This window comes from Onthophagus taurus, unplaced genomic scaffold, assembly GCF_036711975.1.
Source record: "Onthophagus taurus isolate NC unplaced genomic scaffold, IU_Otau_3.0 ScKx7SY_16, whole genome shotgun sequence".
In the NCBI taxonomy this organism is placed as follows: Eukaryota; Metazoa; Arthropoda; class Insecta; order Coleoptera; family Scarabaeidae; genus Onthophagus; species Onthophagus taurus.
In genome coordinates, this window is record NW_027248941.1 from 2357017 (window position 1) to 2381242 (window position 24226).

At 33.2% G+C, this 24226-nt stretch overlaps 1 protein-coding gene and 1 long non-coding RNA gene across 4 annotated transcripts; one reads left to right on the forward strand and one right to left on the reverse strand.

Moving 5' to 3' along the window:
* Positions 1–24: 24 nt before the first annotated feature.
* Positions 25–17041, forward strand: LOC111418680 (Ubiquitin specific protease 2). Of its 2 annotated transcripts, none has more exons than XM_023051314.2 (8): positions 25–192; positions 328–624; positions 5820–6951; positions 9325–9658; positions 9714–9942; positions 15416–15662; positions 15717–16024; positions 16077–17041. In XM_023051314.2, the coding sequence occupies exons 2-8, from the start codon at positions 455–457 to the stop codon at positions 16162–16164; spliced, it is 2508 nt and encodes an 835-aa protein (XP_022907082.2). In that variant the 5' UTR covers positions 25–192; positions 328–454; the 3' UTR covers positions 16165–17041. The 2 variants fall into 2 exon arrangements, with proteins under 2 accessions (XP_022907082.2, XP_022907083.2); XM_023051315.2 differs by having other exon boundaries at positions 26–192; positions 5820–6249.
* LOC139432483 (uncharacterized) lies at positions 6793–7807 on the reverse strand. Of its 2 annotated transcripts, none has more exons than XR_011642245.1 (4): positions 7711–7807; positions 7520–7609; positions 7320–7401; positions 6793–7099 (listed from the first exon to the last, which is right to left on the reverse strand). It is a non-coding gene; the product is annotated as an uncharacterized lncRNA (long non-coding RNA). The 2 variants fall into 2 exon arrangements; XR_011642246.1 differs by having other exon boundaries at positions 7316–7401.
* Positions 17042–24226: the final 7185 nt, after the last annotated feature.

Sequence of the window (24226 nt, forward strand, 5' to 3'; positions counted from 1 at the left end):
CCTCTCAAGGCCGTCCGCGATGACCGTTTTTAAACCATGACGTCACGACAAAATGGCCGACGCGAGGTCTACTGGGTTTTTCATCCGTTTTTCTGACCGAAATTGATCGTTTTCAGTTCGAATATTAACCCGAATCGAACGTAACCCGACACCGAAAAGAACGCCGCAAAAAAAAATTTTGAAACAAAACCGGTAAGTTTGAGATAAAAATGTAATCTAAACCAACTAGATGATGAGTCATTTTAACGCGCTTCGTAAAAAAGAAATCGCGATCTATTTTATTTCCCATTTTAAAAATAGATTTTTAATTTTATTATTATTTTATAGATTTAATAAGGCAAAAAAAATTGGAATTATAAGGAAACTAAGGGGGGGAAATACGGACGGAAAACGAAAACTTGATGGAAAAAAATAATTAAAAATTCTTTTTGTGTCGAATATAAGGAAAATAAAAATGCCTGTACTTTCACCGCATCGTAACAGCGTCACCGGAGCGTACAGATCATCTTTGGGGTCATCATCTTTAAATAGGTACCCCTCATCAACTTATACACCTAATTTTTATTACGAAAGGTATTCCACTAGAAGTTATACGGATACAGATGGTAGAAGAATTTTTTCAAGGTAAAAAATCTATTTTTAACATTTCATCAATCATTTTCGAATTTTCATCAATACCAATTGTTGTCTTTTTATTATATTTATTTTGACAGTTTATCTGTCATTTTGACGTTTATTTGAAAATGTAGGTTATGTCTATATGAAGTAGTACTCAATTTTACAACTGCAAGAACACCAAGACAACTGCATTTTTACAAAAATTACTCCCTTCATTCATTTCAAGATTCAACACATCATTGATGAGTTAGAGTAGGAACCAAAAACTATGCGTTTGAAAATTAAATTGGGTAGTCTATACCCTTGGAAACTCTAAAAGTTCTACAAAAGACTAAATATTGCTTGTGAAAGTCAAGACACTATTGGCAGAAATCTACCTGCTGCTCTTAGAAGACTTGGTACTGCTGAAAAAAGAAGAGATATTGCTAATGAACAACAAGACACTGCTTGCAAAAGTCAATATACTCCTGGTAAAAATTAGATACTGCTCCCAGACGATTAGTTTCTACTTGTAGAAGACTAGTTAATGCTTGCAGAAAACTAATTACTGCTTGCAGAAGATTAGTTACTGCTTGCAGAAGAGTAGTTAGAGCTTGCAGAAGACTAATTAGAAGTCTAATTGCTTGTAGACGAATAGATACTGCTGGCAGAACATTAAATACTACTGACAGAAGAATAGTACTGCTAATAGAAGACTATCTACTCCTTGAAAAAACTTGGTACTACTGGAAAATAACTAGCTACTGTTACCAAAAGACGAGATATTGGTTGCAGAAGATTAGTTGCTGCTTGCAGAAGAATAGACATTGCTAATGAAGGACTAGATATTGCTAATAGAAGACCACTGTTTGCAGAAGACAATCTACACCTTCAAAAAACTTAATACTACTGGATAAAAACCAGTTATTGTTACCAGAAGACTACATATTGCTTGCAGAAAACTAGATATTACTTGCAGAAGACTAGTTACTGTTTGGAGAAGACTAGACACTGCTAATAGGAGACTACTGTTTGCAGAAGACTACCTATTTCTGAAAAAAAAACTAGATATTATTCGCTTGCAGACGACTCTAAGTACTGTTTCCAGAAGACTAGACACTACTGGCAGAAGAATAGATACTGCTAATAGAACATTCCTGTTTTCAGAAAACTATCTACTCCTTGAAAAAACTTGGTACTACTGGAAAATAACTTGCTACTGTTACCAAAAGACGAGATATTGGTTGCAGAAGATTAGTTGCTGCTTGCAGAAGAATAGACATTGCTAATGAAGGACTAGATATTGCTAATAGAAGACCACTGTTTGCAAAAGACAATCTACACCTTCAAAAAACTTAATACTACTGGATAAAAACCAGTTATTGTTACCAGAAGACTACATATTGCTTGCAGAAAACTAGATATTACTTGCAGAAGACTAGTTACTGCTTGGAGAAGACTAGACACTGCTAATAGGAGACTACTGTTTGCAGAAGACTACCTATTTCTGAAAAAAAAACTAGATATTATTCGCTTGCAGACGACTCTAAGTACTGTTTCCAGAAGACTAGACACTACTGGCAGAAGAATAGATACTGCTAATAGAACATTCCTGTTTTCAGAAAACTATCTACTCCTTGAAAAAACTTGGTACTACTGGAAAATAACTAGCTACTGTTACCAAAAGACGAGATATTGGTTGCAGAAGATTAGTTGCTGCTTGCAGAAGAATAGACATTGCTAATGAAGGACTAGATATTGCTAATAGAAGATCACTGTTTGCAGAAGACAATCTACACCTTCAAAAAACTTAATACTACTGGATAAAAACCAGTTATTGTTACCAGAAGACTACATATTGCTTGCAGAAAACTAGATATTACTTGCAGAAGTCTAGTTACTGTTTGGAGAAGACTAGACACTACCAATAGGAGACTACTGTTTGCAGAAGACTACCTATTTCTGAAAAAAAAAACTAGATATTATTCGCTTGCAGACGACTCTAAGTACTGTTTCCAGAAGACTAGACACTACTGGCAGAAGAATAGATACTGCTAATAGAACATTCCTGTTTTCAGAAAACTATCTACTCCTTGAAAAAACTTGGTACTACTGGAAAATAACTAGCTACTGTTACCAAAAGACGAGATATTGGTTGCAGAAGATTAGTTGCTGCTTGCAGAAGAATAGACATTGCTAATGAAGGACTAGATATTGCTAATAGAAGATCACTGTTTGCAGAAGACAATCTACACCTTCAAAAAACTTAATACTACTGGATAAAAACCAGTTATTGTTACCAGAAGACTACATATTGCTTGCAGAAAACTAGATATTACTTGCAGAAGTCTAGTTACTGTTTGGAGAAGACTAGACACTACCAATAGGAGACTACTGTTTGCAGAAGACTACCTATTTCTGAAAAAAAAACTAGATATTATTCGCTTGCAGACGACTCTAAGTACTGTTTCCAGAAGACTAGACACTACTGGCAGAAGAATAGATACTGCTAATAGAACATTCCTGTTTTCAGAAAACTATCTACTCCTTGAAAAAACTTGGTACTACTGGAAAATAACTAGCTACTGTTACCAAAAGACGAGATATTGGTTGCAGAAGATTAGTTGCTGCTTGCAGAAGAATAGACATTGCTAATGAAGGACTAGATATTGCTAATAGAAGATCACTGTTTGCAGAAGACAATCTACACCTTCAAAAAACTTAATACTACTGGATAAAAACCAGTTATTGTTACCAGAAGACTACATATTGCTTGCAGAAAACTAGATATTACTTGCAGAAGTCTAGTTACTGTTTGGAGAAGACTAGACACTACCAATAGGAGACTACTGTTTGCAGAAGACTACCTATTTCTGAAAAAAAAACTAGATATTATTCGCTTGCAGACGACTCTAAGTACTGTTTCCAGAAGACTAGACACTACTGGCAGAAGAATAGATACTGCTAATAGAACATTCCTGTTTTCAGAAAACTATCTACTCCTTGAAAAAACTTGGTACTACTGGAAAATAACTAGCTACTGTTACCAAAAGACGAGATATTGGTTGCAGAAGATTAGTTGCTGCTTGCAGAAGAATAGACATTGCTAATGAAGGACTAGATATTGCTAATAGAAGACCACTGTTTGCAGAAGACAATCTACACCGTCAAAAAACTTAATACTACTGGATAAAAACCAGTTATTGTTACCAGAAGACTACATATTGCTTGCAGAAAACTAGATATTACTTGCAGAAGACTAGTTACTCCTTGGAGAAGACTAGACACTGCTAATAGGAGACTACTGTTTGCAGAAGACTACCTATTTCTGAAAAAAAAACTAGATACTCTAAGTACTGTTTCCAGAAGACTAGACACTACTGGCAGAAGAATAGATACTGCTAATAGAACATTTCTGTTTTCAGAAAACTATCTACTCCTTGAAAAAATTTTGTATTACTGGCAAAGAACTAGATACTGTTACAAGAAGACCAGATATTGCTTTATGAACACTCGTTATTGCCTGCAGAAGACTAATTACTACTTGCCAATACCAATGGTAGAAGAATACACACTGCTAATAAAAGACTACTGTTTGCAGAAGACTATCTACTCCTTGAAAAATTTGATACTACCGACAAAGAACTAGAGTGTTACCAGAAGATCAGATATTGCTTGCAAAAAAATGGACTGACTGCGTGCAGAACGAACATATTGCTAATGGAGATTAATAGAAAAGAGGACACAGGTCGATCCACAATGATTGTTTATGATGAACGAAACATTGTAGTACCGAATTTAAAAGTAAACAATCATCGTGAATGACCAAATATTGTTAATGGAGGACTAGACACTTGTAATAGAAGACTACTGTTTGCAAAATATTACCTACTCTTTCAAAAAAGTTAGTACTACTAGATAAAAACCTGTTACTGTTACCACAAGACTACATTTTGCTTGCAGAAAACTAGATATTGCCTACAGAAGACTAGTTACTGCTTGAAGAAGACTAAATACCACTGGCAGAAGACTAGACAGTACTGGAAAAAGAATAGATACTGCTAATAGAAGACTACTGTTTGTAAAAGACTATCTACTCCTTCAAAAAACTTGATACTACTGGTAAAGAACCAGCTACTGTTACCAGAAGACTAGTTACTGCTTGTAGAAGAATAGACATCGCGAATGGAGGACTAGACATTGGTAATAGAAGACTGCTGTTTACAGAACACTACCTACTTGAAAAAGCTAGATACTGCTTCAAGAAGATTAAATAACACTGACAGAAGAGTAGACACTACTGGCAGAAAAATAGATATTGCTAATAGAAGACTATCTACTCCTTGAAAATCTTAGTACTACACAACTAGATATTGCTTTCTGAACACTCGTTATTGCTTGCAGAGGACTAGTTACTACTCGTCAATAGCAATGGCAGAAAAATAGACACTGCTAATAGAAGACTACTGTTTGCAGAAGACTATCTACTCCTCGAAAAACTTGGTACTACTGGCAAAGAAGTTATTGCTTGCAAAAGAATACTTACTGCTTGCAGAGTATTTTATACTAGGTAATATTTCCAGAAGACTAGATACTGCTGTATTTCTGGAAGATTAGTTACTGCTTGAAGAGAACTGCTAATACTGGTTAGTACTACTGGCAAAGAACTACCTACTGTCACTAGAAGACTAGCTGCTGCTACCAGAAGACTAATTACTGCTTAGAGGAGACTAAATACCTACTAGAAGTGGGCTAAATATAGTTTGCAAAGAAATAACTCATTGGGCATACGAAGCTGTCATCAAAAATGTTAAATATTTTAATGACACTTATGAGTTTATTATTTTTATTTTTTTGACATATTACAGTGTAACATAAGTGACAAGTATAAGACCAAAGAAGTATTTATTATTATCAATGTATGCAGAAATGAAAATTTCTGTTCAATGACCATTTGCAAAACAAAAATTGATAAACTTTTAGAAAATTGAAGAATTTCCCAACCACAATTAATACCATCTCTGACCTCCCACAACATTATACTTAATTAAATTCAATATAAGTTTTAAAGAGACCACCAAGAATAAATTTTTAATCAGTCAAATTGGCCCTATCTGTCAATTATGTCATTCTACCTGTCATTTTTACAGTTATACCACCAAAAATAAGTTTTTAATTTGTCAAATTGACTAATTATTTTGAGTTTTTTATTCTTATTTTAGATCCGGAAGTATAACAGAAGATGGTAAAACGACTCGTTTTTACGAAGAATCTTGTGATGGAAATTTAAGCACGAGCAGGCGCGAATCACTTTCTCGCGATTCAGGAATCGGCTCGATTCGCGAAAATTCAATACTAGAAAGTCGGCGTGAAAATTCTTTAACCCGAGACCCCTCGAATCGTTACACCCAGGTCAACGTCGTCGATTCGTTATCAGATTTACGTAGTAAATACTCACCCGCAAATTACGTCCCTGCGATCCATAGAAACAAACACACCACAACCAACCAGGACCGGATCTCCCGCTCGAAAAGCATCAATGATATCGGAAAACCGCCACCGCCCACAACGAACCAAGAGAAATCTTCGGAGAGATCTGAAAAAGATTTGGAAGTTAGAACCGGGGTGAAATCGAAAACAACACAAAATAAGGTAATAAAAACAAGTGGGCTTTACAATAACGGTCATAACGGAGTGATTGGTGTGAATTCTAACAATATTAATTTAAATAACGATTCGAATGGTAACGAAACCACGATTAATCGAGAGGAATCCCCGCCGAAACCAGTTTCCGAGTTGAGAAAAAAATTCGAATCCAAATTTTTACAACAAGATAATAAAAATGAAAATCAAAATCGATTATTGTTAAAAAATAACACTAAAAATAATGACATTGCTAAAAATGACACTCAATCTGTCAAAAAAAATGACATAAAAATTGTCAAAAAAAAATCCGAAAAAAATAATGATAACACCTTACCATCATCATCATCGACAACAATTAATTCTCAATTAAAACCGTTATCGAAATCGTCACAAATTAAAGTGATCGTTAATGGGGTACCGGCAACATTAAAAGAATCGCAAACAATTGTGGACCCGGAGGACGACGATTATGTTACAGAGTCAAATGGAACGACGGCAACCGAAGAAAGTGCTCAAACTTCGATTACCATTTCGATAAACGACGATTATAATAGTGTAGCAACGGCCCCGCCGGGAATATCATCCAGCTCAACGTCCGTTGTGTTACCCGGTTCGAGTCGAGTTAGTAATTTTTCATCCTATATTCCTGTTAAAACGTACGAAAAAGGTGATTTAAATGGTGGTGATGTTAAAAATGGTGAAATTCATGTAAGTTTTTATTTATTTTTATTAGAGATAAGGGTTGAATTTGAATTTGAAAAAGTGAGGTTAAATTTGTTATCGCTACATTATAATAATTCGTAAAAACTTACCATTTTTAATTATTAAGGAGTCCTAAATGATGAAGTGATTGAGTCTGAAAATTAAAAAGAAATTAATTAATAATTTTTTATAAATTTTTGAGGTTATGTTGATAAGGACGATTTTAAAAAGTCTCGTATCTTAGGAACTAATTGGGATATCGCGATGAAATAAAAAGCAATTTTTCGGGTAGAGAATGCCCCAAAAGCTTCTTTTTAGCATTCTTTTTAATAATTAAGAAAAAATAAAATAAAACGATTTAATTACTTACTTACATTTGATTTCGTGCAAGGTCGTCCACACTTTGAGTCACTTGAGTCGGCGTCATGTGCATTCATTTGTTTTTCAAAATTTAATCTTAAATAAATAATTAATTAAAAGTTATTTTGGGGATTATTTCGACAAAAACGATAATTATTAATTAATTATCGCCTTAACAACCAAATTAATTAATTAAAACGGTTTAAATACGTACTTAATTATGATCTGCATAAGCGTTTCGTGCAAGGTCGTCCACACTTCCGTGGTCGCGTCATGTGCGCTCGTTTGTTTTTAAAAAATTAATCTGAAATGAATAAATTAAAATTATTTTGGGGGTTATGTCGATTAAAAATGATTATTTTTTTGATAAAAAGATTAATTAATTAAAATAATTTAAATACGTACTTAATTATGATGTTTTAGGGCAATCTTTGTAAGCGTTTCGTGCAAAGTCGTCCACACTTCTTCATGGTGGCGTCATCTGCGCTCATTTGTTTTTGAAAAATTAACCTTAAATAGAATTAATTTATTTAATTATTTGGGTTAAAATAACGTAATTAAGAGATTAATAATTTAATTTAGTTTAAATGCGTAGTTGTGTTTTGGCTCCATGAATGAATTAATTAAATTAAAACGATTTAATTTTACGTTCTGCATTAAACTTTAAGAAACAAAAAATCCCCAACTTTATAAAAGTCACTAAAATTATTTTTATTATTAAATTATTATGCCCATATTATTAAAATTATTTAGATTATGCCTCTTTTAACCTCAATTAATTATTTTTGATGTTAATTTTTGTTTGTTGACATTAAAAGTCAAAAAATAATTTTTAATGAGACGTCAAAAACGCGCCGAATGGAAAGTGATTCGATTGAAACGTTTAAGAACTCAATACGTGAACGCTGTGAGACAGTTTTACAGGGATCTCGAGACTGTTTGTTCTCGTCTACATAAATTGGAGTACAAATTGAGATATTACACGCGACTTTTCGATTACGAGGTATCTCTACCAGTGAGTAACAAAGATAATTTAAGAATTTGAGGTTAAGTTTACTTGGTTACTTAGCAACCAAGATATCTTGTAATCTTGGGTATTAAGTAAATTTTTAATTATTTAATCGTAATTGCGATTTAAATAAGACAATTTGTTACAAATGGTGCTTTAAATAAACATTTAAAGAAATCGTTTACGAAAACGTGGTGGAATTTAAAAAATTAATAAAAAAAATGTAGGTGATTTTATAGTTATCGAAGTTGCTATGAATTATTTGGCGACGTTGTTTTGTTTTAATACGAATTGGGTGTTTTTGATGCGATTTTTGAAAAACATGTCAAGATTAAAGTTGAGGAAAAAGTGGTTGTCCGAGGTGGATCGTCGTCCCCCGGACGCTTTTTCTTTGGCGAACATGTAGAAAAATCAACAAAAAAAAATTGGCGCTAATTTAAGCGCAAAACCCCGAGCACGTGTCAAAGTTTTCGTGCCAAATTCACCAAACGAGCTATTTTTTCGCGAAACATGTCTATTAGACATTATTATTTAACAGTGAGTACTTTTTATTGCTTTATATTATTTAAATAATTTAAAAAATATTGTGGTAATTCTATTGTTTGACTCATAGATGGCCCATAAATTGGTACATTCATTGATAGATGGCGCTTTAACTAAATCTAATTAAAACAACCTAACCTAAAACGTTTTATTTTTACCTCGCGAATTACTTTTAATCGTTTAATTTTATAATAATAAAGAAATTTAGCATTTATCGCAAAAGAAGAAAGAAATAAATCTTTGATGAGTCCCCAAAACACCGCCAAAAATGTTTCAAAAATTCGCACCGATCATTTTATACACACTTTGGGGCACAATCCTGTGTTGCCTCCTTTACGGGTTTATTCTCGGGTTTTTAGATAGCGCGAAACGTTCCCGTTTCGATTTGATTATAACGAAAATACAAAAAAATCAAAAAGTGAGGTTACGTCAAATTATTAATTTAGTGTTAATTTATTCATTTTCAGGATTTATCCACCTCGCAACCCTTAAACAGCAGAACCCTAACTCGGAATAATGCCACGGCTAGTACATCATCGTCGTCGTCATCCGCAAATAACAATCGGGTGTCTTTAGAACGTGACGAAGAGAAGATTTACGACCGAAAACAAACGTTATTGGGAGGAGCCTCCCAAGGTGGGGGTCTCAACGGATTAAAAAATATCGGGAATACTTGTTTTATGAACTCCGTCATTCAGTGCCTATCAAACACGAAACCTTTACTTGAGTACCTAAGGAAAGATCAATACGCGAATGAAATTAACACCTCGATTTCGAGTATGAAAGGGGCTTTGATTAAAGGTAATTAATTAATTAATTGAGTTTAGGTAATAAATTAATTGATTTTGTTTGTTAGCGTTCGCTCAAGTTACAAAAGAACTTTGGTCTGAAGATAGCATGGATCGAGTGGTTAACACCGTGTCTTTAAAATCGCAAATTCAAAGGTTTGCGCCTCGTTTTATGGGGTATGCGCAACAAGATGCCCAAGAATTTTTAAGATATCTTCTTGAGGGGCTCCACGAAGACGTAAATAGGGTTACGTCTAAACCGGCTCCGATTCATACCGAAATCGATGAAAAATTGAGGTTAGATTTTGATTGAATATAACAGTATAACCATAGTTATGAAACTACTATGCACTTGCACTGTTCCACATCAAATGCAACATAGCTTAACTGTTAATTAATTATTTAAATTATAAAAAAAAGTAGGCAACCCAAAATGTACTGATGCATATTTGGTTGCATAACTTTGGAATGATTATTTTGACGGGAAAATGATAGATGGCGCTGTAAACATAACTAAAGTCCCTAGGTTTTCAAAGAGCTGCGCATTTTGGCTCGAAAGTCAAGCGGGAAATTTAAAACTATGTCGATCTATTGATAACATTACGCCAAAATTCCTTTTTTTTTCGAAGAGGCGAAAGCCCTTCTTACTGCTAGTTTTGCAACTCCAAAGGCAATAAGCTGTCAAACCGCCATTTTGGCTCGAAAATAGGCGTCATGAACCGCGGTACTTTGTAAATCTAAGGACTTTAAACTAAAGCATGTTTGAAATAATTATAAAGCATTAATAAGCAGTAACCATAGTTACTAAACTACTATGTACTTGCGTTGTCCCACATAAAATGCAATATAGCTTAATAGTAGGCATTGGGGAGTTTTGCAAAAGAAATATTTTGCTTGTAAAAGGTGACTCTGAGATTCCATCTTAAGAAACGCACTAATTTTCTAGTTTTACACTAGCACTGTTATTATGTAGAATTAATTAACACTATACCTAGAAGTAGAATCATTTGGGTTTAGCCACACGTTTCTAAAGACGGCTAAACCCAAATGATTCTAGTTCTAGATATAGTGTTAGTTCCAGTTTTACTCTTGTACTGTTACTGGAACTAACATTAGACTTAGAAACATTTCTGTTTAGCCCTACGTCTCTTAAGACGGCTAAACCCGAATGATTCTAGTTCTTGGTCTAGCGTTGTATAACAATTAAAACTAGAACTAACACTAGACCTAGAACTTAGAAACATTCGGGATTAGCCGTGCGTCTTCAGACGCACGGCTAAACCCGAAACTTTCTACTTCTAGGTCTAGTGTTAGTTCTAGTTTTACACTAGCACTGCTACTATGCAGAATTAACACTATACCTAGAACTAGAATCATTCGGGTTTAGCCGCACGTCTCTAAAGACGGCTAAACTCGAATGATTCTAATTCTAGGTATAGTGTTAGTTCTAGTTTTAATTGTTATACAACGCTAGACCAAGAACTAGAATCATTTGGGTTTAGCCACACGTCTCTAAAGACGGCTAAACCCAAATGATTTTAGTTCTAGGTATAGTGTTAGTTCTAGTTTTACACTTGCACTGTCACTAGAACTTACATTAAGGTTTAGCCGTGTTAGGCTAAAATTAAGGCTTAATTTTTCAAAATTTGGATCTATTTTTGGGTTGAGTTGGTAATACTGATCGATGGGTTAAAATAACTTATTGCATATATTTTATGGGTTAATTATACACCTTTTTTGTATGAAACGTTTTTTTCCATCACTTATAAATAACGAGTTATAGGAGAAAATTGTTTAAAATGTCAAAATTTCTATTTTTCTTAGGTTGCGTATTAATAAAAATATGCAACATATTGATATTTTATGCTAATTAACATTACCTACCACCTACCAGCGTCTTAAAAAGGATCAATTCAGAAATTTTTTAGTTATGTACGTGCTCTTTTTTTAACATAAATGGATAGAAAATTAAAAATCCTTTAAAATGAACTCAAACTCGGCACATTTATCTCCAACCGTTATCGAGATATCTTAATTTTTTGCAAATTATTGCGATTATTTGACATTTGACAGATTATAACCTAACTTTTTTATTGTAAACGTAAACATATCAAGTTTGGTATCAAATGAAAGCATTTTTGACCCTTATTAAGATCATTTCAATATTTATCAAAAAATCGTTATATTTAATTTTGACATTTGACAGTTTATAACCTAACTTTTTATTTTTAACCCAAATATATCGTGTTTGGTATCAAATTAAAGCATTTTTGATTGTTATTAAGATCGTTTTAATATTTATCAAAAAATCGTTATTTAATTTTGACAGTTTCTAACCTAACTTTTTTATTTTTTAACCCAAATATATCGTGTTTGGTATCAAATTAAAGCATTTTTGATTGTTATTAAGATTATTTCAATATTTATCAAGAAATCGTTATATTTAATTTTGACATTTGACAGTTTATAACCTAACTTTTTTATTTTTTAACCTAAACATATCGTGTTTGGTATCAAATTAAAGCATTTTTTATTCTTATTAAGATCATTTCAATATTTATCGAAAATTGTTATATATAATTTTGACATTTGACAGTTTCTAACCTAACTTTTTTATTTTTTAATCCAAATATATCGTGTTTGGTATCAAACGAAAGCATTTTTGATTCTTATTAAGTACATTTCTATCGTTTTTGCTTTTTGAGATGAATGCATCATGTTTGGACTCATTTTAAAATTTTTTTAATAAAGAATACATCATGAAAGTACACCATAAAGTTGTCCATTTATCTATTATATGATAACTAACTTCAGGTTTAAAGTGTCAACCTCATTTTTGACATATTTGTAATCTTCATTAAAAATCCTTGAGCTCAAATATGATACGTTTAATTCCAATATTACTCGAGATATAAGCAACTTCCGGTTTGAAATGTCAATGTCATTTTGACATATCCTTAATTTTTATAAAATGTCTATAAAATTTCTCACAAAAACAAAAATATAATAAAAAAAATCTAAAATTAAGGTTGGTATTAATATTTAATAATTAAATTGCTATCTTTATGGTTGCTAACTTCGGGTTTAATGTTTTTTTTTATTCTAACTTTTTTGTTTTTTGAGATAAGTGCATCATGTTTGGACTCATTTTAAAGGTTATTTTATAAAGATTACGAATATAATAATAAAATTAAGTCTTGTGTTACTTTTAGTTTTAATTCAATAAAAATATGCAACACAGTGGTATCTAATGCTAACTAGAGCTACCTAGCACTGTCACTAAAACCAACATTTCAGCTAGAACTAGAAACATTCGGATTTAGCCGCACGTCTCTCAAGACGGCTAAACCCGAATGATTCTAGTTCTAGGTCTTATGTTAGTTCTAGTGATAGTATTCGTGGAAAACTAGAACTAACACTAGACCTAGAACTAGAAACATTCGGGTTTAGCCGTGCGTCTTCAGACGCACGGCTAAACCCGAAACTATGTTTGGGTTAAAAAATAAAAAAGGTAGGTTATTATCTGTCAAATGTCAAAATTAAATATAACAATTTTTTGATAAATATTGAAATGATCTTAATAAGAATCAAAAATGCTTTCATTTGATACCAAACACGATATATTTGGGTTAAAAAATAAAAAAGTTAGGTTAGAAACTGTCAAATGTAAAAATTAAATATAACGATTTCTTGATAAATATTGAAATGATCTTAATAACAATCAAAAATGCTTTAATTTGATACCAAACACGATATATTTAGGTTAAAAAATAAAAAAGTTAGGTTAGAAACTGTCAAAATTAAATAACGATTTTTTGATAAATATTAAAACGATCTTAATCAGAATCAAAAATGCTTTAATTTGATACCAAACACGATATGTTTGGGTTAAAAAATAAAAAGTTAGGTTATAAACTGTCAAATGTCAAAATTAAATATAACGATTTCTTGATAAATATTGAAATAATCTTAATAACAATCAAAAATGCTTTAATTTGATACCAAACACGATATATTTGGGTTAAAAAATAAAAAAGTTAGGTTAGAAACTGTCAAAATTAAATAACGATTTTTTGATAAATATTAAAACGATCTTAATCAGAATCAAAAATGCTTTAATTTGATACCAAACACGATATGTTTGGGTTAAAAAATAAAAAGTTAGGTTATAAACTGTCAAATGTCAAAATTAAATATAACGATTTTTTGATAAATATTGAAATGACCTTAATAAGAATCAAAAATGCTTTACTTTGATACCAAACTTGATGTTTACGTTTAAAATAAAAAAAAGTTAGGTTATAATCAGTCAAATGTCAAATAATCGCCATCTTTTTTGCAAAAAATTAAGATATCTCGATAACGGTTGGAGATAAATGTGCCGAGTTTGAGTTCATTTTAAAGGATTTTTAATTTTCTATCCATTTATGTTAAAAAAAGAGCACGTATATAACTAAAAAATTTCTGAATTGATCCTTTTTAAGACACTGGTAGGTGGTAGGTAATGTCAATTAGCATAAAATATCAATATGTTGCATATTTTTATTGATACGCAACCTAAGAAAAATAGAAATTTTGACATTTTAAACAATTTTCTCCTATAACTCGTTATTTATAAGTGATGGAAAAAAAACGTTTCATACAAAAAAGGTGTATAATTAACCCGTAAAATATATGCAATAAGTTATTTTAACCCATCGATCAGTAATACCAACCCAACCCAAAAATAAAACCAAATTTTGAGGTTAGTTCCACATAGTGTAATAGTGCTAGTGTAAAACTAGAACTAATGCTATACCTAGAACTAGAATCATTTGGGTTTAGCCGTTTTTAGAAACGTGTGGCTAAACCCAAATGATTCTACTTCTAGGTATAGTGTTAATTAATTCAACATAATAACAGTGCTAGTGTAAAACTAGAAAATTAGTGCGTTTCTTAAGATGGAATGTCAGAGTCACCTTTTACAAGCACAACTTTTCTTTTGCAAAACTCCCCAATGCCTGTACTATTAGCTATGTTGCATTTTATGTGGGACAATGCAAGTACATAGTAGTTTAGTAACTATGGTTACTGCTTATTAATGCTTTATAATTATTTCAAACATGCTTTAGTTTAAAGTCCCTAGATTTACAAAGTACCGCGGATCATGACGCCTGTTTTCGAGCCAAAATGGCGGTTTGACAGCTTATTGCCTTTGGAGTTGCAAAACTAGCAGTAAGAAGGGCTTTCGACTCTTCGAAAAAAAAGGAATTTTGGCGTAATGTTATCAATAGATCGACATAGTTTTAAATTTCCCGCTTGACTTTCGAGCCAAAATGCGCAGCTTTGTAAATCTAGGGACTTTAGTTATGTTTACAGCGCCATCTATCATTTTCCCGCCAAAATAATCATTCCAAAGTTATGCAACCATATATGCATCAGTACACTTTGGGTTGCCTACCTCTTTTCTTTTTTGTAATTTAAATAATTAATTAACAATTAACAAACCTGTTACTTGTTAACCTGTACTATTAAGCTATGTTGCATTTAAGAGACTAAACCCGAATGGTTCTAGTTCTAGATCTTGTGTTAGTTCTAGTGATAGTTTAAAACAAGAACTAACACTAGACCTAGAAAATATCATGCGTCTTCATATATGTATTGACATATTGCATTTTATGTGGGGCTAAGTAGGTGCGTCCTGGTTTCTATGCAAATATATTTTTTTTATTGCATCTTAAGTGCGATTCACTGTATAAATAAATAAATAAATATATAAAAATTTTTTTAGTGATAGTGAAAAATCTGCGGAATCTTGGCAAAGATATCTTCGAATGGATAATTCAAAAATAGTCGATATTTTCGTCGGTCAATTAAAATCAACGTTAAAATGCACCCATTGCGGGCATTGTTCGGTTACGTTCGACCCGTTTTGGGATCTTTCGTTGCCGATTCCTCAAAAAGTAGGCCCTATTCGATTGCAACAGTGTCTCGATAGTTTTACACGGGAAGAAACTTTAGATGGAGATGAAAAACCCGTAAGATAATGAATTAACGTTAACTCTTAAAAATAAGATTAAATTGATTTTTAGACATGTTCTAAATGTAAAGAAAGAAGAAAATGTACGAAATCGTTTACGATACAAAAGTTTCCGAAAATATTGGTGATACATTTAAAACGATTTTCGCCGATGGAGCGTTTTCGAGGGAAACTCTCGGTGACCGTTGATTTCCCGTTGGAAGGATTGGATATGAGTAATTACGCGGCGGATAATCGCAGCCAATCAAGATATAATTTATACGCAATTTCGAATCATAGTGGTACAACTTACAGCGGGCATTACACGGCGTATTGTAGACATCCATATTCGCAATCGTGGCATGAATATAATGATTCTAGGTAATTAAACGTTTTTCATAAAATTAATTGATTTTTAAATTTTATTTTTTAGGGTTTGTTTGATTTCTCCGAAAAATATAATAAGTGGGGAAGCTTATGTGCTTTTCTACGAGCTGGATGGTCAAAAATCTCATTTGTAAAGTAAAGGAGGATACCATTTACTTGGATTATAATTTTTTCTTTCATTTTTAAAGAGATGAACATTTTTAATTTGGCCCAAAAGGAGACGCCATGGCGTTTTTATTTTTAAATATCGAATTCGAAACGAATATAAATGAATTTTATTGTATAAAAGAGAAGAAAACGGTTGTTTAGATGAGATGATTATTTAAAAAACGATTTATTAAAGAGAATTATTTCAAAAAAATTTGAAAAAAAAATCTTGTGTGTTTTTGTACATAAAAAGTACAGTTTATATTTTATTGAGTGTTTTATCTTTTTTTTTTAATTATTACTATTTATTGCGTCCTATTTATTAATTAAAACTTTTTTTTGTTGAAAAACGTCCAGATTTTGAGATAAAATTATAGAAATGAACAAATTAATTAAAAAATAACAATTCTAGGTCAATATAATTAAGTAATAAAGAAAATCTAGTCTGCAAAAATATATTTTCTTAAATCGGAAGAGATTTTAATAATTCTTGTACAATAATTAATAATAAAAGAAAAATAGATTTAATTAAAAGTTAAAATAATTTCAATTATTGTGCATATAATTATTAAAAAAAATATATCTCTGAGGAGGATGAACTTAATTAATTTATTTGTACCAAAAAAAATTGATCAAAAATTAATTTTAATTGTAAGTGATGGTACAGCTTAGTTAATAAAATTCGTAAATTTTTAATTAATTAATCAATTTTGAGATTTTCAGAGTTCAAGGCTTTGTACGTTTAAAGAATTAAATTATTAAAACAAATGTAAAATTAAGAGAAAAAATCTTGTAAAGAGGTTGACCTAAAGATTTGTTTAAATAAGCACTAACTTATTAAAATTGTTTGCAAAAAATTAAAAATTCTTTGATTTTTATTCCAATTCGCTCTATCAATACACGTCACTTCACTTCCCACCCTTAACAACTTCTTAATTAATTGTAAAAGACAAAGATCATGAAGTTCTGCAAAGGGAGGAGAAGAAGGAGAGGAAATCAAAGAGTATACTAGGAAGGTCGGGATCCTGAGAGAATAAGGAGAGGAGGTTGATATATGGGCAGGGAGATAGCGAAGGATATTATAGGAGAGTGGAATATTCAGTAACTAGGATCGGCGATAAAAGGGTGGAGAGAGGTGAAATGGCAGGAGAGGAGGGTACAGATACAGGAAGGAAAATATAATGTAAGGTATGGGGAGATAGTGACAGAGGAACTGCCAAAGTATCTGTTGATGGAGGGGGATGATGAAGAGATATCTAGATGGCTAGATAGGAGAGTAGAGGGTTTGGGTGTATACATTTATTGCGCTATACAGCCTGTTTCAGAGTAAGCGCCTTATTTTTTTAGCCACACTATAGATACTACTTTCAAAATACTTGGCAGTAATATGTTTTATGTCCTAAAACCAGTGATGGGCGCTGGGTAAATACCCGGCGGGTAGGTATTTATCTGGGTACTTACCCCGGCTCAGGGTAAATACCCAAACAGTACAGGGTGTCCAAATTTCGGATATCTCAGTTATTATGAAAGATAGAAAGTTGCGGTTTTCGCGAACCTGAGCTACTTTTTTGTGAAACTTATAATGCCGCAAACCATATTTTCATAGACCTCTTCGTTTTTGATATACAGGGAGTATTTCAAAATTTACGATTTTCAGACACCCCCCGTATCTCGGCTATCCGGAAACTTAATAAAAAAGTAAAAACGGGTTCTAATAGATTTTTTCACGGAGAATCCAATGGTGCACGTAGAATTTTTCTAGTCATCACGGTTTTTGAGTTATAAACACAACCTAGGTTTTTTTAAATGGAACCACCTATACTTTATTTTTTTATTGAACTGGATTTTTTTCAAGCTTTTCAATGATATATAATACTCTATACTTACCTTTATAATTTATTAACCTCGAAATTGAATAAAATACATTATTTTATAAGTAGGCAATGATAAACAGACTGCCTAACCTGACGTCACAGAGATGGGCGGAGCTTATATCGACTCCAAACAATTTCGTTGCTAACCACAGTTGCTAATGATAAACCGTAATAAAAATGTCATAAAAAGTCACTTAGTTTATTTTATTTTAACACTAATTGAAAAATTGCATATGATGATTTACCGTTAGCAACACACTTAGCTATGAAAATGTTTGGAGTCGATATACGCTCCGCCCATCTCTGTTACGTCAAGGCTTAGGTTGTCTATTAAGTGATCGCGTTGCTAGGATACCGGAATAAATATAGTTAATTACTGTCAAACTTAATTTTGAATTTTGTGCTAACAATAAGTCGTGTGTTACTTAATTACCTTTAATTAACTTAACTTAATTATCTTTTTCTTGAAATGGAGCGCTATGAAAATTATGAAAAATATGACATGCTAGCATGTTACATTCATGCAAATGAAAATATAAATCAAGCTGCTGAATTATACATAAATAGGTAGAATGCAACATTTATCAGCAATAACATTTTATTAGCAGATTGTTTCACTTCAGATATCCAGAAAGAGCGCAACCAAATTCAAAATTATTGGGCCAATAATTGTTTACAAAATATTTGAAGGAAACCTTTGCGCTAATCGCTATTTGGCCATCGTGCAAGAGGCTTTGCCAGAGATTTTGGATGATGCGCAGTTAGTGAGTCGCTACCTAACTGCAGAATTTCCTGGTAGGTGGATAGGCACACATGGTCCAACACGATGGCCAGCAAGATCACCTGATTTATCTATTTTGGACTTCTTTTTATGGGGATATATCAAGAATCGGGTATATAGCACCCAGAATCGAACAAAATTGGAATTGAAAATTGCTGTAACTGATGCTTTTTCACATTTACAGCAACATCCCATAACTATTCTAAATGCAATTAAACGCATTACTAAACTTTGTGAACAATGTGTGCATCAAAATGGTAACAACTTTGAACAATTCTTGCAACTTGAAGCCATATTTGCATAATGTTTAGTTTTTAGCAAACAAAATTTAATAGATACATTTTTTTAATAAGTCAATAATTAATATTATAGTATTTTCAAAATTCTTTGTTTATCCTGGTATCCTAGCAACGCGATCACTTAATTTATCATAGCCTACTTATAAAATAATGTGGTTTTTTTAATTTCGAGGTTAATTATAAAGGTAAGTATAGAGTATTATATATCATTGAAAAGCTTGAAAAAATTCTAGTTCAATAAAAAAATAAAATATAGGTGGTTCCATTTAAAAAAACCTAAGTAGTGTTTATAACTCAAAAACTGTAATGTCTAGAAAAATTCTACGTGCATCATTGGATTCTACGTGAAAAAATCTATTAGAACCCGTTTTTACTTTTTTACTAAGTTTCCGGATAGCCGAGATACGGGGGGAGTCTGAAAATCGTAAATTTTGAAATACTCCCTGTATATCAAAAACGAAGAGGTCTATGAAAATTTGGTTTTCGGCATTGTAAGTTTCACAAAAAAGTAGCTCAGGCTCGCGAAAACCGCAACTTTCTATCTTTCATAATAACTGAGATACCCTGCAAACCCATCGAAATTTGGACACCCTGTACATATAAAAGTGATACAAGTAAAAATATAACAGATTCGGACAAAAATGTAGAGGAACATGACGAAATGAGCGTTGAAGACGAGGAATTGTCAACGATTGAAGACGTATTATTATCAGGTAACCACTGCTCATTCTACATTCTTGCGACGATGATCCGCCCTTTGCCACAATGTTGACCGCATCATTTACGCCAGTTCTTCGAAGGTCTTCATTTTGTATGTGGTCGACGTCTCCATCTTTCTTTGCGTTACTTTGAGCCTCCTGGTAATGGCCACCGTTAATGTTAAAGTTGCGGAACCGTATGTCATAACCAAAGGAAGCACGCATTGATTGAAAACCTTTCTTTTCAAATATACAGGAATATCGCTCATGAAGATGTCTCTAAGTTTCCTGTAGGCAGCCCATGCGAGTATCATCCTTCTGTTTGATTATTATCTCTCGATACACGAACCTCATGGCCAAGATATATGGCTGCGATGCGAACCAACAGAGATGAGTACTTTAAGAATAATAGTGGAAAAGACAAGAAGAGATAGAGTAAGGAACAAAATTGTAAAAGAATTTTGTGGACTCGGAGATCTCATGAGATTTGCTAGGGGAAAAATAAAAAAATTTAATGAATACTTCCAAAGAATGGAAGAAACCTGGCTGATTAAGACAGCAAGAGACCAAAGATTAGCTAAGAGATCCCGGGAGACAAGGAAGTTAGATTTCCAGCTCTAATGAAACACCATGAATGATGCGTAAAAAACAGGTTACAACCTGAATAAAAGAAGAAGAATAATAATATTACTTAATTTTCAATTGGAAATCAACAATCTCATGGATCTTGGAATCTTGGATTTGATGGAAGTGCAATATGACTAGAAAAGAATCAAACAACAAGAATTAATGAAGCACAAAAACTGAATTTAGTCGAAGCCGTTGACACATTATTCTTTAAATTTAATAGACAACCTAAGCCTTACGTCATAGAGATGGGCGGAGCTTATACCGACTAACGTGACGTCATACATAGGCAGTCTATTCTAAATATCAGGAGAACTACTAAAGCTAGATATATGACATACTTATCATTAATTAAAGGTAATTTGATGGCCAATTCAACCAGCACACAATATACAGGGTGTCCCATTTAAAAAACTTAAGAAAAAGCCATTTGAAAAACATCAAAAGTAACTAAGCTTTATAAACACCCTGTATAGTGCATCTAATATCTTTGAATACTATCATCTACCTACTGGCTTTGACTATTGTCTGACATAGATTCAAGGCAAAATTTTTAAAAAGATCCTGCAATTGACACATTTTGGAAAAACAATTGAATATCTCAGGAACTATGAACGCTATGAGTTAGTAACATATACGATTGTATAAACAAATTTAATTCTATTCATAATATGATAAAATATATAGGGTATTCCATTAAAAAAAAGTTACATACTCTCCGTTACGCCGAAATGGAACACCCTGTATAAGTCAAAATAATTTTACGTAATAGAAAGTGATGAGTCAAACAGCTTTTGTAGAAAACATTTTTTTCTGTCTCAAACGGTTTAGCAAACGGATACTAATAACTACGCTTTGTAGATATTATCAAAATCATAATTAATACATGAAATGAAAGCTTACAAGTGTTCAATGTGAGCCCCATTCGTCACACGACACACTTCAAGTCGATACATGACGTTCAACTAATCGCGTGTACTATCTTGCTGCCAAATGAAGTTGCACAATAACTACATATTCGTGTTTTGCAAACTGCAGAACACAAAAAGCTTTCTCTGTTCTCTATTCGCCATTTTTGCTACCACCGCTTTCTAGCATACGTGTACCTACAAACGGAACTGTTTGAGTTGCTCTTTCATTTCATACATTAATTACGATTTTAAGTTTCATGTAATAAATACTACAAGTCTCAGATCTACTCATAAATACTACTAGCTAGTCTTAGTAAAGACACCCATTAGAACTTTAATGTTGCTACGAGCAAGTCCTAAAATATTCCCGGGTTTAACCGGGTGGCGATGTTAACAAACAAGTTAGCGTGTCTCATTCCAGGAGATCTGGTCCTCAGGAGGCGAAATCCCTCTTCATTCCACAATCCAATCCTATGCTTGGCCAACTCAAATGATACACCAACTGGTGGCTTTGGCGTCACAACCTCTTTAGCTCACCTGCTGCTTCATTACCAGCAACCCCAGAGTGATCAGGGACCCAGATCATAGAAACTGTGTTATCACAACTCAAAGTTGTTTTACAGTTATTAACCAGAGCCGACACCATTTTCACGGCCTGCAGCGTCTGGATAGCGGCTTGACTGTATGAGAAAAATCGTACTGTCATGGTCTTCACCCCTCTCCCAAGAAGGATTTTTTTGTCAAATCATCCCTGCTTCTAAATATGACCTTATACGGCTGGTCGAAATTGTATTCTGTCAGTATAAGGTTCGTTTTAATTTCAATCAAGTGTGTCCTCTGAGGTTACCCTGCATCAACTTGAGTGAAGAGCATGTGCTTCTTGTGTTCAAATCAACCTCGCATAAACGAGACTCTGATGACCTGAATTAGGAGTTTACAAGTATCTGACATTAATTCTGTTACAAACCACACGCACTCAACAGAAACGTATTACTTTTATTAATTTTTTTATTTGTACCACCAATTATAAACTGTTGGGGCTGGATGACCTCGCATTCACGCTATATCATGACAAAACAATCCTGAATAGCCGAAATATTGTGTCATCCAAACAACGTGTCCACCCAAATCGTAGGTTTTCGATTACTCAAGAAGTGCAGAAGGTTAATTATTATGTCCGCAGAGATTAGTATTGATGACACGATTTTGGAATAACGTGCAGGATGGTCTACCTTAATAAAAAAGGTATTCCAGCAGATATTAAGAGGAGAGCGAGATTGGTTCTTTTAAACTGATTAATTTCTAATTGGGGTTATAGTGGCTGTGAGGATTGTATTCTCGAAGTAGCAGCTCCTTATCTTCGTGAATATGTCATACGATGGCATGGTGATACTTCATTCATCAACCATATCCATAATTTTGAGTTATTGTTCCAATATATTTGAAAAATCATCATTATCTTTTCAAATTTATCTACAAATTACACATTAATGTGATGTTGTATTTACCTTATTTAAATCACCAAAAATTTTTCTTTCATTTCATAATTTCTAACTTATCTTATCATTTATTTGCTGCCCTCTCTATCGCACCTGCTGCTTCATTGCCAGCAACCCCAAAGTGAGCGGGGACCCAGATCAGAGAAACTCTGTTATCACAACACAGTGTGTTTAAAGTTCTTTTACCAAAGTCAAGCAAGGAGAGCGGCTTGACTGCCTGAGAAAAATCGTACTCTCATGGTGTTCACCCCTCTCTCAAGAAGGATTTTAGCATCCATGTCAAGAGCAAATACTTCCGCCTGGAATACAGTACAGTACGTAACCAGACTGTAAGCTTGCTTAATCCGAAGTGTCTGGCTGTATAATCCTGCCCCGACACCTTCCGGCGTTTTTGGTCCAGGCATTAAAATCGTGTATCGAGCATTAATCACTGATAGTGATTCCGCCAAATCAGACGGGATTGATAGCACAAGATCACTGCTTATATTTTCCGCAGCCCATTGGTAGGACATGTCGGAACAGTTTTGAATATATTGCTTAAATCTGTAAATGGTAGTTCTAGCCACTTTCTCTATATGTAAATCCAAAAGAGATAAACCAAGCATAACATTCATTGCTAAAGTTTAGTGATAACTGAAGTCTATCGGACTTTCGTATACCAAGCTGCTGCTTCGTATGTAATTTTATTACAGGTCTAACCAGTCACATAGAGCCAGTAAAGTCTTTCAGGGGTAAGACCCCAATTTTTTTCACAAAATGTACGACAAATCCACAAGGATAGTCTAGCTTTGTGTAAAACTCCTTACAAATGTCCATTCCATGTCAGGATTTTATCTAGGATTATAATGACAGGATTATTATTAGTCCACCCAACGTCTTTTCGTCTTTTGCAGTTTTATCGCGAGATTCTCTCCCTTACACCAAGCACAAAGTCACCTGGAAGACTTCGGATATCCTGTCGAGGAGACAAAGATCCATGACGATTTTGTGAACGGCCTATTTCAGTCAGCGTTCTGAAGTATGCTAAAAGGCGATTCCAAAGATGCCTCACATATCAAGTGCTAACTGTCCTTAGACTAAAAGATCTTTTTCCCTCTACAAAAAGAAAGGTTGGGTTGGTTTGGAAAGCTGATTATTCGGTTATACATTATTATGCCTCCCGATGCGCTGGTACTGAACGTTCTGAAGCGAAGTATTTGGGTGTCATTCTGGACTCTAAACTAACTTGGAAAAGTCACATCGAGTCGATGGCGAACCGATAAATCGCCGAAGTAAGTTGGATCCTCTACGGAAGATTCGACTCTACAAAGCGGTTATCAGACCTACGATGACTTACGCCTCTTCCGTCTGGGGTTACGCC